The sequence below is a fragment of the Salvelinus alpinus genome, chromosome 11 (genome assembly GCF_045679555.1).
Source record: "Salvelinus alpinus chromosome 11, SLU_Salpinus.1, whole genome shotgun sequence".
In the NCBI taxonomy this organism is placed as follows: domain Eukaryota; kingdom Metazoa; phylum Chordata; class Actinopteri; order Salmoniformes; family Salmonidae; genus Salvelinus; species Salvelinus alpinus.
In genome coordinates, this window is record NC_092096.1 from 22,175,551 (window position 1) to 22,191,248 (window position 15,698).

At 43.3% G+C, this 15,698-nt stretch overlaps 1 protein-coding gene across 1 annotated transcript; it reads right to left on the bottom strand.

The window, feature by feature from the left end:
- Positions 1-1,227: 1,227 nt before the first annotated feature.
- On the bottom strand, positions 1,228-8,278 carry LOC139533406 (cytidine monophosphate-N-acetylneuraminic acid hydroxylase-like). Its single transcript, XM_071331444.1, has 3 exons — positions 7,901-8,278; positions 7,576-7,667; positions 1,228-2,464 (listed from the first exon to the last, which is right to left on the bottom strand). Exons 1-3 carry the CDS (start codon positions 8,104-8,106, stop codon positions 2,406-2,408), a joined length of 357 nt encoding a protein of 118 aa, XP_071187545.1. The 5' UTR covers positions 8,107-8,278; the 3' UTR covers positions 1,228-2,405.
- Positions 8,279-15,698: the final 7,420 nt, after the last annotated feature.

Below are 15,698 nucleotides of genomic sequence, written 5' to 3' on the forward strand. Positions count from 1 at the left end.
TGTTTGCCTCAGGAAATCCACTCGAAAGAAAAGAGGTTGTCGTGGCTGAATCAGAATTAGTTAGGTAACATATATAAATAAGATGTTTTAGATATCTTTATGCTTGTCATTAGAATGTCTTCTTTTGAACTATACTGTTGGCAGTTGAATTTTCCTTTCTCTTTAGGGAAAAGTCACTTGGGGCCCAGAGAGGGGAGGTCAGGCTAGTCTTTTACATGTCTGGTAATATGTGAATCATCTGTGAAACCATGTGAAGGGCTCCATTATGTCTGTAATCCAGTCACTCATAGGCGGAAATCCCAGGGGGGACGGGGGGGACATGACCCCCCCATCCTGGGAAAAATATGATTTGTCCGACCCAATATATTTGTAAACATAACTATGTAATTTCAATATTATTAATAATACGCAATGAATGCACTTATGCTGATTATAGACACTTAATAGCGCGTTTTTAAGTTTCAAAAGATTGCGACCACCGCCCTTTTCCTCACAATGGTTTGATCCACTGCCAGTTCCTTAGCTGGCAAGGTAAAAGAGGGTTCGTATCTACTGTGTGAAAGGCACTCAATGCACGTAACTGACATGAGGTTTATCTAGTCAATCGGCCATTGCAATGTTTTTTTTTATGTTGGCAGGGTTCACACACACACACACTAGCTGAATTTGCAGAGCTAGCACGCAAACTAAAGCAAACACTAACCATCAAGCTAGCTAGTACCTATTCCATTTATGTGGCGTCGTCAAAGATGGAATCTTTGCTATCGTCAGTTTATTCCAAGATCAGCATGCAGCTGTAGTGCTTCAAAGTTCCTGTGATAAGGTTAGCGATAAACTGAAGTCCAAACTGAACAGAACAGAACTACACTCTCTTCTACCATTGTCTTAAATATATTTAATGGTCTCGTTGCAAAAGCTAAATTGTCGCTAGTGAAGTTTTTTATTTTATTTCACCTTTATTTAACCAGGTAGCAAAGATTTTAGCAAACACCACAGAAACGGAATTGGTGCTCGCTAGCTTTGCAAATTCAGCTATTGTTGGAAGCCAGCCAATATGAAACAAACTATATTAAAATTACGAAAGGTTGCAGCATATGTTGTGTAAATGGTGAACTCATACAGCTGTCAACTCTTGTCACTGCAATCCGTTTCACATTTGCTAGCTACTGTGAACGCTGCGTGTAACACATCCGGTGTCAGGATAAATAAAAAGCAAGGTCTGCTAACTTTCTTTAATTATGTTTAATTACCGCAAACAATGAATGGCAAATGCAATTTTCGTATATACGGGTTCGCTGTATCACCGCGCAGGGTAAACAGGGAACTGGCAGGAAGTACGTAAACAGCTGTTCTTATACTGTGATGACGTAGTTCCAACGCGCCTGTTGGCCTATCACAGTAGAGGCTGAGCGCGGACTCTTGCTCCGCCTTTGGGGGCACCCGAACTTGTCCAAGCCCCTTGGCGCTTTTCTTTGTCCACATCTGGTTGCTGGGTAGAGTAGCTCCGTCTTGTGTCTCCCCTTGATTCTTCACCCAAACAATTCCTAATATGGTACTGAACAGTCTCTCAACCTCCCTGGTTGGCCTAGAGTGATGCACCCCTCCCCTCTCCAGACTGACCACAGCTTTTATGGCCTGTGTTGGTCAGTCCTTACACACCTACACACACACACCCATCTGTATTGTTTGTGTGTGTGTGTAACAAAACAATATTCATCTTCAAACAATATGCTAACAGGCTATAGTGCATAAACATAAATCCTAACACTACCTTTTAGATCGAAACACATATAGAATGATAGAAGATAAGATGATAGAAGCCCATCTCCTACTGTAAATAACCTACACACTGTGTGTGTGTGTAGCCAGCCAGCCAGGTAGAAAAATGGCAGAAAAAATAAAAAAGATCAGAGTATTTTTCAGTACACCAAAACGCAAAGTAAGAACCCTAGTAGCCTAATATCTCAAAGACTAGTTGATAAAATGTTCATAAGAAAGAAGTGAAATGCTAATGGAAATGTTTCACAATGATGTCAATAGGCAGAGCAGGCAACAGATGGCACACAGACAGCAGAGTTGGGGACAGATATGCAGGGACAGACTGGCAGAGACAGGGAGTCTCAGGTAAGTTTGTTGAGTCTTTGTTTGGCAACATTATGAAAGGTTCTCAAAATTATTTTTTGTAAAATAGGGACATAATTGGAAAATGCATGGACACCCCCACTCTCAACTTAAACTGGTGACTGAACTAAGATTTGTTTAAGGCAATTGTATTGCTGTTGTGACTAATTGTGTAGTTTTGGGTACCGGTAGTTATGAGTACGGCAAACACCTTATTTCTTTTCTAGGAGACAAACTGTGAGTCAGTGAGAGTGGTGAAAGGGAAAGAGCCAGGGAGAGAGACTTCAGAGAACAATGTCACAGCCACGGCAGGACCAGGTGTCACCCTTGTTGCCAGCACCACCTGTATAGGGGACAGTGGCACAGCATTGTTCAGTTACAGAGAGAATAAACTAGACGGCGCACGTCAAATGTTTGATTTATGACCCTATGTCATGATGACGTGTGCATGCCCATATTTGGGCATCCGGTCAGGACATCCTGGCGGTAAGGGATCACGTGGTTATCCTGTTGCTGTTCTCACGCCTTAGAGCGAGTGCGAAAATATGTATATAATGCCTTTGAAATTGTCATGATGATTGACGTCTAGGGACCTCTTTGAACTGGGGGGGATGTGTTTTAACATTTCAAAGAGTATGACCCCCCCCCCCCCCCCTATTTTAATGCCCTTAGGGTTGTTGTCTATGAAACAGGAATGTCTGGGAGGGGGCTTGTGTGTGTGTGTGTATGTGTGTGTGTGTGTGTGTCTCTACCGGAGTGTTAGAAACAAGGTCCCTTCTCAGTGTGTACATTTCAAGCTTTTAACAACAATAAAACAGCCATCTAAATAATGATTCTCAGCCCACCACACTGTCGAGATTCCTATTTTGTTCTCTTTTTTATTTGTACATGCACCGAGCTTCCAGGTGGCTCCAGCCTATGGATGTTCGGTGCATGTACACCGGGGGGATTTTGAAACAGGTAGATTACAACCGGTTAAGAAAAGATCATAAAGTTAATTTCAGATTCAGGTTTAGGGGGTAATAACTTTAGGGAAACCGCATTTCACACTATGTACAGAGCGTAGAGAGCCAACAAATCAAGGTGTAACAGGGATGAATGGATATTAAATGTACAACAGTAGTCTTCTGTAACAAGCAATACGTGTTAAATATGTGTCACAGTCAATCATGACAGCCTCTTTTTGAAAGGCCTTTACATATTGTAACGATTCTCCTCTTCGTCTGAGGAGGAGTAGGAAAAGTCAGACCAATGTGCAGCGTGGTAAGTGTCCATAATTAGATTTTTAATAAATCAAATGAACACAGAACAAAATAACAAAAACACGAACAAAAAAACGAAACAGTTCTGTATGGTGAAACACAGAAATTAACTACCCACAACCCATAGTGGGAAAACAGGCTACCTAAGTATGATTCTCAATCAGAGACAACGATCGACACCTGCCTCTGAGAACCATACTAGGCCAAACACATAGAAATATAACACACAGAACAAAACATAGAATAACAACATAGAATGCCCACCGCAACTCACGCCCTGACCAAACTAAAATAAAGACATAAAAAAGGAACTAAGGTCAGAACATGACAGTACCCCCCCCCCCCCCCCCAAAAGGTGCGGACTCCGGCCGCAAAACCTGAACCTATAGGGGAAGGTCTGGGTGGGCATTTCACCGCGGTGGCGGCTCTGGTGCGGGACGTGGACCCCACTCCACCATAGTCTTGGCCCACTTATGTGGCACCTTTGGAGCGGCGACCCTCGCCACCGACCCCGGATTGGGGACCCTAACAGCGGGCCCCGAATAGACGGGAGACTCTAGCAACGCCGGAGTGAAGGGTGGCTCTGGCAGCTCCTGACTGACGGGCGGCTCTGGCAGCTCCTGACTGACGCGCGGCTCTGGCAGCTCCTGACTGACGGGCGGCTCTGGCAGCTCCTGACAGACAGGCAGCTCAGGACAGACGGGCGGCTCTGGCAGCTCAGGACAGACGGGCGGCTCTGGCAGCTCAGGACAGACGGGCGGCTCTGGCAGCTCAGGACAGACGGGCGGCTCTGGCAGCTCAGGACAGACGGGCGGCTCTGGCAGCTCAGGACAGACGGACGGCTCTGGCAGCTCAGGACAGACGGGAGAACCTGGAGGGAGGAGACGGAGAGACAGCCTGGTGCGTGGGGCTGCCACAGGACCCACCAGGCTGGGGAGACCTACAGGAGGCCTGGTGCTTGGAGGAGGCACCGGAAGGACCGGGCTGTGGGGGAGCACTGGAGCTCTGGTGCGCAGCCTTGGCACCACTCCTCCAGGCTGGATGACCACTTTAGCCCGGACCCTCCAGAGTGCAGGCACAGGTTGAACCGGGCTGTGGGTGAGTACTGGAGATCTGGTGCATACCACACGCACCTCTCCCTTAGGCTCAATGCCCACATTCGCCCGGCATGGGCGGAGCGCAGGCATAGGACGCACTGCACCCTCCCAGCGCCCCGGAGACACAGCACGCAGAGCCGGCGCAGGGTACCCTGGGCCGAAACGGCGTACCGGAGACCAAACACGCTGGGCCGGCACAATACGCCCTGGCTGGATGCCCACGCTCGCATGGCACTTGCGGGGGGCTGGCCTATAGCCCACCGGGCTATGAGCGCATACTGGCGACACCGTGCGCTTGACCGCATAACACGGTGCCTGACCAGTACTGCGCTTCTTCCGGTGAGCACGGGGGGTTGGCTCAGATATATCACCTGACTCCGCCAATCTCCCCGTGTGCTCCCCGCAAATTTTTTTTTTTGGGGGGGCTGCCTCTCGTGCCTGTTGCGCTGCCTTACCTCATACCGCCGCCGCTCAGCTTTCGCTGCCTCCAGTTCTTCCTTGGGGCGGTGATATTCCCCAGCCTGTGCCCAGGGTCCCTTACCGTCTAGTATCTCCTCCCAAGTCCAGGAGTCCTGAACCCGCTGCTCCTGGGTGCCACGCTGCTTGGTCCGGTTGTGGTGGGTGATTCTGTAACGCTCGTCTTCCTCCTCTTCTGAGGAGGAGTAGTAAGAAGGATCGGAGGACCAATGCGCAGCGTGGTAAGTGTCCATATTTTAATAAAGAAATAGAACACTGAACAAAAAAGTGAACGAACGAAAACGAAACAGTCCCGTATGGTGAAAACACAGACACAGGAACAATCACCCACAACACACAATGATAATCAGGCTACCTAAATATGGCTCCCAATCAGAGACAACGTCTGACACCTGCCTCTGATTGAGAACCATATTAGGCCAAACACATAGAAACAGAATAACATAGAAAAAGGAAAATAGACTACCCACCCAACTCACGCCCTGACCATACTAAAACAAAGACATAACAGCAAAACTAAGGTTAGAACGTGACATAATCCCAGTAAAAATTCCCTGTTTTAGGTCAGTTAGGATCACCACTTTATTATATGAATGTGAAATGTCACAATAATAGTAGAGAGAATGATTTATTTCAGCTTTAATTTCTTTCATCACATTCCCAGTGGGTCAGACGTTTACATACACTCAATTAGTATTTGGTAGCATTGCCTTTAAATTATTTAACTTGGGTCAAATGTTTCGGGATAGCCTTCCACAAGCTTCCCACAATAAGTTGGGTGAATTTTGGCCCATTTCTCCTGACACAGTTGGTGTAACTGAGTCAGGTTTGTAGGCCTCCTTGCTCGCACACGCTTTTTCAGTTCTGCTTTCAGGGCTTTGTGATGGCAACTCCAATACCTTGACTTTGTTGTCCTTAAGCCAATTTGCCACAACTTTGGAAGTATGCTTGGGGTCATTGTCCATTTGGAAGACCCATTTGCGACCAAGCTTTAACATCCTGACTGATGTCTTGAGATGTTGCTTCAATATATCCACATAATTTTCTCTCCTCATGATGCCATCTATTTGTGAAGTGCACCAGTCCCTCCTGCAGCAAAGCACCCCCACAACATGATGCTGCCACCCGTGCTTCACAGTTGGGAAGGTGTTCTTCGGCTTGCAAGCCTCCCCCCTTTTCCTCCAAACATAACAATGGTCATTATGGCCAAACAGTTCTATTATTGTTTCATCAGACCAGAGGACATTTCTCCAAAAAGTACGATCTTTGTCCCCATGTGCAGTTGCAAACCGTAGTCTGGGCTTTTTATGGCGGTTTTTGAGCAATGGCTTCTTCCTTGCTGAGCGGCCTTTCAGGTTATGTCGATATAGGACTCGTTTTACTGTGGATATAGATAATTTTCCTGAGCAGTATGACGGCTGCGTGGTCCCACGGTGTTTATACTTGCGTACTATTGTTTGTACAGATGAACGTGGTACCTTCAGGCGTTTGGAAATTGCTCCCAAGGATGAACCTGACTTGTGGAGGTCTACAATTTTTTTGGAGGTCTTGGCTGATTTCTTTTGATTTCCCCATGATGTCAAGCAACAAGGCACTGAGTTTGAAGGTAGGCCTTGAAACACATCCACAGGTGCACCTCCAATTGACTCAAATGATGTCCATTAGCCTATCAGAAGATTCTAAAGCCATGACATCATTTTCTGGAATTTTCCAAGCTGTTTAAAGGCACAGTCAACTTAGTGTATGTAAACTTCTGACCCACTGGAATTGTGATGCAGTGAATTATAAGTGAAATAATCTGTCTGTAAATAATTGTTGGAAAGATTACTTGTGTCATGCACAAAGTAGATATCCTAATTGACTTGCCAAAACTATAGTTTGTTAACAAGAAATGTGATGATGGTTGAAAAACAAGTTCTAGTTACTCCAACCTAAGTGTATGTAAACCTCTGACTTCAACTGTACATATAGACATATTAAACATCTGACTTATTATTTACATTGTGTTCCTCATGTCACTTTTAGACGGCCGAAGGAATGGACAGCTGGAGCTGGGCGCTCAACCAACAGGACGCTGAACAGCTTCTACCTCCACGTCATAAGACTGCTAAATAGTTAGTTAGCCAATAGCTACCTGGACTATCTGCATTGACCCTTTTTGGACTAACTCTTTTGACTCATCACATACGCTGTTTATTATCTATCCTGTTGCCTAGTCACTTTATCTCACCTATATGAACATATCTACCTCCTCTTACCTCATACCGCTCCACATCGACTCTGTACTGGTACCGCGTGTAACGTTACATAGCCAAGTTATCGTTACTCATTGAGGATTTATTCCTCCTGTTATTATCTTTCTATTATGTCTCTTTCTCTCTGTATTGCTGGGAAGGCCAGTAAGTAAGCATTTCACTGTTAGTCTACATCTGCTGTTTACGAAGCATGTGACATAACATTTGATTTGATGATCAGGTTCACACAATGTCTACAAATATACACAAGTTGTCAGAGAACACAAAAGATTAGACATACCCTTACATATGACCTAAAATGACAGACTAATTCAAAAGCCATTCAATAACCTTTCAGTTTGAGAAAATGGCAGCTCAACTTACCCAGCTCATCCTGTGTGAAGCTGTCGGGAGGGTTCACATACTGCATAGTTGAGACGTTCAGCTTCCAATAGTGTTTTGTACATCGGACCGTCCTGTATCAGAAAAACCTTTCAGTCCCATTGAATAGATATGTTATATCTAAGCCTCGGTATTAAAGGGGAAGTTCAGGATTTTACAACTTGATGTTAGATGGTTCCTCAGCCTGAAAGTCGTCTATGGGCCAGGAGAAACTGTAATCCATGGTTCGGTATTCTCTAAACAGCCACTACAAACTCCAGCTACCTTTAGTTGTAGAGTCCTGAACTTCCCCTTTAAGTCTACTTACCTTCCATCTAAGTCCTCTATGTCTTTGATGAACAGGCCTCCTTGGTGTTTGCATTGGTTCTTGCAGGCCTTCAGCTCTCCATTTTCTTTGTATATGATGTAGCACTTGCCATCATCTGGGCTCCTCTTAAAGTTGATGCCATCTTTGAGTGAGAACACCGCCTCAGAGTCCAGCGACAGAACTGTCTTTGAAGACTGGGCTGTCATTTGAGTGGTGCAATTGAAGTGCTGATGAGAAAAGTAGGGGAGTATAAGTGGATGGTACTCGTAAGAAGAATTTACAGGTGAACAAAACAGTCAAAACAGTCATAGATAAAGGCAACAAAAGGCAACAAAAGGCAACAAAAAATCTATCAAATTTATTACAAGTTGCAACAGGGAGATACTTCCAGCACAGAACCAGAGAAAATGTCTAACTGGCCTTATTTCCTAATCAGCAGACAACTGTTCTGTAAACATCAGCCCCAGAGGCTTGTGGGAAGTCCAAACAAAAGTAAGTGACATTGCTACAGAATCACAGTGTTCAGACAATACAATAATAATCAGTGTGTCCTCGGTCCTTGTATCTCCAGTCTGGCATCAAACACATCAACAGATGTGAGTTTAATCCATAACATACAACATCGAGGCAAGTGACCATCAACTCGAGTATCACAAACAAAACACTGGAAATCGTGTATTACAGAAAGGGGAAATATATGAATATGCGGTACCACTTTACTTGACACCTAGTGTCATAACACGTTATGACACGGTCATAATCATGTCATACTATGTCATAACAGCTGACATAACTTGTCATAACGTGTCATAATATGCTCATTACACTGTTACATATGTTTAGACCTGTTGTGACATATATTACGATATTTTATGGGTGGTTATGACACATAAGAGTTTCAAAACCCACAAAACCTACCACACAAGGCAAAACATTCCATTACACCATAGCCTACGTGTCAACAGTATTTTAAAAAATTGACTATATTAAATTATCATTGTAATTGCACACAAATTGATATCAGACATGCACTTACCCCAATACTCTGTTTCTGATGACTGGGATGAATGCAAGAGCAGAAGCAGGACAAGACACCCTCTTTTTGACAGATGACTGATATAAGGGCATGTACGTGATTGGCCTATCTGGCGTATATGATTATGATGGTCATAATGCTTCTTGACAGTGTCAAAGTGTATTTTCTTAGTCCAAGTAAAGTGACACAGGATGGTCACAGTGTCATAAAGTGTATTTTCTACAAGTTGTTTAAAATATGATAGAGAGAGAGAGAGAAAGAGAGAGAGACCTGAACCTACATTTTAGACAATAGCACAGATTCAAAGAACGAAACATTATACCGTTATATTTACATGCTCTTGGTTAGTTCAAATGATTAATATCTAAATTCAAACAAATGTCAGTTCCTCATAGAGTACTGTGACACTTTGGGAACTAAATATTGCATTGCAATGTATGGAATTATCAGGAGCAGACCTGGGTACAAATACATGCGTATTTATATTTTAAATACTTATTTTGTGTGTGAATATGAGTTATGTGGTCAAAATTTGCTACCTCTTTTAACATTTCCTACAAATAGCCTACTTTAACGGCTGTTGGTGGAAGAAGGAGTGGAACAAAACGCAGCGTAGTAAGTGTCCATGTTAATATTTATTTTAACTCAGAACACTAAAACAAAATAACAAAATTAGACCAACACGAAACAGTTCTGTCTGGTGCAGACACAGAGACAGAAAACAACCCACAAACACAGGTGGGAACAGGCTACCTAAGTATGGTTCTCAATCAGAGACAACGATAGACAGCTGCCTCTGATTGGGAACCATACCAGGCCAAACACATAGAAATACAAAAAAATACAAAGAACATAGAACACCAGACATAGAATGCCCACCCAAACTCACGCCCTGACCAACCAAAATAGAGGCATAAAAAGGATCTCCAAGGTCAGGGCGTGACACTACTATCTGAAAACAATTTTCAAATCTTGTTTCCAAACACATTCTTCCAAATACCCTAGGAACAAACAGAAAGTGGGTTCAAATGCGTAGAGTATTTAAATATTTTTATATTTAAATATTTCAAATGCAGAAAAATGCTTTTGAAGTGTATTCCCAAATACATTCCAATATTCAACTACTTGTATTTTCAAGTAAATACTTACTTCGAAATGTCTTTGAAAGTTATTGAAATACCCCAAATTTGAACATGGGTCTGATTAGGAGACTATTTTTTGGTTGTAAGAGCAATCATCCTCAATTCATTGTTTTTTTATTTCAGCTCATATGACTGAAATTCATCCAAAGTTAACTTGTAAACTTGAAATTCAATTAACAGTTTCACAGAGTTCACAGAGCTTAATTTATGTAAACTACCATGAGCAAAATATATAAATTAGCTAAATGTGTTAATGCTATTAAGTGCTATCCTCTTTGAATACAATGTACATCTCGCTGTATATGTTTGTAGCGAAATAAATGAAATTCAATATTATAATGTATTTATCTGTTAAACAACTTTTGCCTGTCACCTTTAAACAATGTGCAAATCTTAATAGTCACAACATAGCAAATATTAAGAGAGAAGCATAAATAATAAAGAGCATTACCTTGTTACCTGTTATGTTGACTTGACACTTTGGAATTTGAAGTTTAGACCCAGATGAGTCTTTCTTTGTGTATTTGCATTGAGCAGTGAACAAATTGTTGGTGCTTAACAAGAAGAAACAAGTGTTTGCCTCAGGAAATCCACTCGAAAGAAAAGAGGTGCAGAGAGAGGTGAACAAAGAGATTAAAAAGGTGAGATGCCTGTACAAGGATAAGGTGCAACAGATAATGTCACAGGGAGACTCTCCAGTACAATGATAAGGTGCAACAGATAATGTCACAGGGAGACTCTCCAGTACAAGGATAAGGTGCAACAGATAATGTCACAGAGAGACTCTGCCTGGATGGGCATTAAGAATATGGCAAATGCCCCCTTCAAAGGGAGGCAACGTATCGATCCCCGCCCGGATGAGAGGGTGTGCCTCTCTACAGCCAATGAACTAAACAAATTATTAACCCGCTTTGCAGCAGGGGGCGGCCCCGCTCCCCCTTCCCGTGTGAAGGAGGATGTCATGGCAACCGAGAGCGCCCTTGTCATCAATGAGGAAGTCATACCAGTGTTCAAAAGCACTGGAGCACGAAAGAGCCCGGGGCCTGATAACATAAGTGGTCGTGTCTTGAAACACTGTTCCACTCAGCTGAGCGGTGTCTTCTGCAGTGTCTTCTGCTCTTCTTCTAGCGGTCCCTGGATACATTGGAAATTCCATCTCTATGGAAAAAAATCTATTGTTATACCTATCTCAAAAACCTCTCATCCATCTGCATCAAATGACTCCAGACCTGTCTCTCTTACCTCTATCTTGATTAAATCTCTTGAAAAGATCATCAAGACATACATCATCAACACCACCAGACACCTTCTTGACCCCCTCCAATTTGCATACCGGTCAGAGAGAGGAACAGATGATGCCAACCTCTAGCTCTTACATCTGGTGAACATGCATTTGGAGGGCAGTAAAACCCATATGCATATCATGGTCACAGATGTCTCCTCAGCATTTAACACAGGGAAGTATTGAAGGTTGTGAATTAAAAGTAGTAGTGGTAGTAATAGGGTTGGATATGGGTCATTGGCTATGTGTTAGTTAAAGTGAGTTGTTTTTGGGTGGTTTGTAGGTGTGGAGTTATTATAATGGGCTATAATGGAGTAGTATTGTAGGCTAGAATGAGTACTATAACATTATAAGCCATAGAATGTGTTCTTAAGCTCTCAAAATGTTTTAGTTTCAACAACCTGTAAGTTCTGTGGCAGCGATTTCAGTTAAGAATGTTGAAGACTGCATTCCATCTTTGAAATTAATGGGGATACAGCAAGCGTTATAGTGTATAAAGTATGAATGGTAGCAAAAATCTGTGTTGAAGCAATCTAAGTTGAGTCAGTCTGCAATTTTCAGCATTTGGTTGGTATTTGTAGTTTAAATGTTTCAAGAGCAGTGACTGGATTTGTACTTGGGTGAAATTCAATATGATTAAATCATCCTGTTAAAATGTTCTAAGATATCATAATTAAACAATGTGCGATCTAGGACTATTGTTAACAAAGAAGTGGATGCACTAGTTTTGTGTGTGTGTGTGTGTGTGTGTGTGTGTGTGTGTGTGTGTGTGTGTGTGTGTGTGTGTGTGTGTGTGTGTGTGTGTGTGTGTGTGTGTGTTTTCACTCCAGGTCAATGGGTGGCAGTAACATTCACTAGGTTAACTCAACTACAGTAACTGAAGAAGCCGCATTAATAAACACATTCTCAATCAAGGAAGTCACAATAGGAGCTGTTAATCTTGCGTTTATGGTCATGTCGCAGCAGTGTGTAGGAAGGAGGCGAGTAGTAGATTTGTGCCAGCACAGAGGGATAGGCCAACGAGTGATTTATGCTTCAGTAAGGTTGGCTTCTTAGCGTTCATATCAATGGTTATCAACTGTACCGCAGAAATGAAACGTAAATCACAGAAAATAGATGTTGTGGTGGCAGCTGCAGCGATGTATTTGGCTATACGAAATTTGACTTCAGAAGAGTTACAGGGTGTGTTGAGGGGTGGTGTCCCGTCCTCCCAGGCCGTTGGCATGGTGCACGAGCAGATAGGGTCAAAGTAGTGGAATGGGGCAGTGTGTTTTTAATGAGTGTAGGTGGTGGTGTCTAGGGGTATATTTCACTTTCTTAGAGGAAGAGGACTAATGAAGGTAATAATATTTAAAAAATATATTAACGCACCGTGCAACGATTATCAAGATTTTACTGAGTTACAGTTCATAAAAGGAAAACAGTCAATTTAAATAAATAAATTAGGCCCTAATCTATGGATTTCACGTGACTGGGGATACAGATATGCATCTGTTGGTCACAGATACGCCATGGGCGTGGATCAGAGAACCAGTCAGTATCTGTTGTGACCACAATTTGCCTCATGCAGCGCAACACATCTCATTCGCATCGAGTTGATCAGGATATTGATTGTGGCCTGTGGAATGTTGTCCAACTCCTCTTCAATGGCTGTGTGAAGTTCAGCTTCCAGGAATTGTGTACTGATCCTTGTGACATGGGCCCGTGCAGTGTGATGCTGTGATGATTGTGATGATGAGGTGATGGCGGCAGATGAATGGCATGATAATACACTGGTGGAAAGCTACCCAATTGTCATAGTTGAGTAAAAGTAAAGATACCTTAATAGAAAATGACTCAAGTAAAAGTGAGTCACCCAGTAAAATACTACTTGAGTAAAAGTCTAAAAGTATTTGGTTTTAAATATACTTAAGTATCAAAAGTAAATGTAATTGCTAAAATATACTTAATTATCAAAAGTAAAAGTACAAATAATTCCAAATTCCTTATAATAAGCATACCAGATGGCACCGTTCTTGTTATTTTTATTTACCGGAAAGCCAGGGGCACACTCCTACACTCAGACATAATTTACAAATTAAGTGTGTTTAGTGAGTCCGCCAGATCAGAGCAGTAGGGATGACCAGTGAGGACTGCAAAGAACCCAAACAATTCGAGCTTCTACTTCTAAAAATTAACCTTTCCAGAAACAAGTCTCTCACCATTGCCGCTTGCTATAGACCACCCTCTGCCCCCAGCTGTGCCCTCGACACCATATGTGAATTGATTGCCCCCCATCTATCTTCTGAGCTCGTGCTACTAGGTGACCTAAACTGGAACATGCTTAACACCCCGGCCATCCTACAATCTAAGCTTGATGCCCGCAATCTCACACAAATTATCAATGAACCTACCAGGTACAACCCCAAATCCATAAACACGGGCACCCTCATAGATATCCTCCTAACTAACTCGCCCTCCAAATACAACTCTGCTGTTTTCAATCAAGATCTCAGCGAACACTGTCTCATTGCCTGCATCCGTAATGGGTCTGCGATCAAACGACCACCCCTCATCACTGTCAAACGCTCCCTAAAACACTTCTGCGAGCAGGCCTTTCTAATCGACCTGGCCGGGGTATCCTGGAATGACATTGACCTCATCCCGTCAGTAGAGGATGCCTGGTTATTCCTCACCATCTTAAACAAGCATGCTCCATTCAAAAAATGTAGAAACAGGAATAGATATAGTCCTTGGTTCACTCCAGACCTTTTTGCCCCTGACCAGCACAAAAACATCCTGTGGCGTTCTGCATTAGCATCAAATAGCCCCTGTGAAATGCAACTTTTCAGGGAAGTTAAGAACAAATATACACAGGCAGTTAGGAAAGCTAAGGCTAGCTTTTTCAAACAGAAATTTGCATCCTGTACTACAAACTCAAAAAAGTTCTGGGACACTGTAAAGTCCATGGAGAATAAGAGCACCTCCTCACAGCTGCCCACTGCTCTGAGGCTAGGAAACACTGTTACCACCGATAAATCCACTATAATTGAGAATTTCAATAAGCATTTCTCTACGGCTGGCTATGCTTTCCACCTGGCTACCCCTACCCCGGTCAACTGCCCGGCACCCTCCACAGCAACCAGCCCAAGCCCCCACCATTTCTCCTTCACCCATATCCAGATAGCTGATGTTCTGAAAGAGCTGCAAAATCTGGACCCCTACAAATCAGCCGGGCTAGACAATCTGGACCCTCTCTTTCAATCTGGACCCAATTATCTGCCGAAATTGTTGCAACCCCTATTACTAGCCTGTTCAACCTCTCTTTCATATCGTCTGAGATTCCCAAAGATTGGAAAGCTGCCGCGGTCATCCCCCTCTTCAAAGGGGGAGACACTCTAGACCCAAACTGCTACAGACCTATATCTATCCTACCCTGTCTTTCTAAGGTCTTCAAAAGCAAAGCTAACAAACAGATTACCGACCATTTCGAATCTCACCGTACCTTCTCCGCTATGCAATCTGGTTTCAGAGCTGGTCACGGGTGCACCTCAACCACGCTCAAGGTCCTAAATGATATACTAAACGCCATCGATAAGAAACAATACTGTGCAGCCGTATTCATTGACCTGGCCAAGGCTTTCGAGGCATTCTTATTGGCAGACTCAACAGCCTTGGTTTCTCAACTACTTATCTGATATAGTTCAGTGTATCAAATCGGAGGGCCTGTTGTCCGGACCTCTGGCAGTCTCTATGGGGGTGCCACATGGTTCAATTTTCGGGCCGACTCTCTTCTCTGTATACATCAATTATGTCGCTCTTGCTGCTGGTGATTCTCTGATCCACCTCTACGCAGACGACACCATTCTGTATTCTTCTGGCCCGTCTTTGGACACTGTGTTAACTAACTTCCAGATGAGCTTCAATGCCATACAACACTCCTTCTGTGGCCTCCAACTGCTCTTAAATGCAAGTAAAACTAAATGCATGCTATTCAATCGATCACTGCCCGCACCTGCCCGCCCGTCCAGCATCACTACTCTGGACGGCTCTGACTTAGAATACGTGGACAACTACAAATACCTAGGTGTCTGGTTAGACTGTAAACTCTCCTTCCAGACTCACATTAAGCATCTCCAATCCAGAATTAAATCTAGAATTGGCTTCCTATATCGCAACAAAGCATGCTTCACTCACGCTGCTAAACATACCCTCGTAAAACTGACCATCCTACCGATCCTCGACTTCGACGATGTCATCTATAAAATAGCCTCCAACACACTACTCAACAAATTGGATGCAGTCTATCACAGTGCCATCCTTTTTGTCACCAAAGCCCCATACACTACCCACCACTGC

What these genes read in the sequence shown, in the direction of transcription:
- LOC139533406 (XM_071331444.1), bottom strand. Translation starts at nt 8,106, where the DNA reads ATGACAGCCCAGTCTTCAAAGACAGTTCTGTCGCTGGACTCTGAGGCG. An exon ending in ATAGAGGACTTAGATGGAAG is followed by an intron (nt 7,668 to 7,900) that starts GTAAGTAGACTT and finishes TTTCTGATACAG; the next exon opens with GACGGTCCGATGTACAAAAC. An exon ending in CTTCACACAGGATGAGCTGG is followed by an intron (nt 2,465 to 7,575) that starts GTAAGTTGAGCT and finishes TCCCCTATACAG; the next exon opens with GTGGTGCTGGCAACAAGGGT.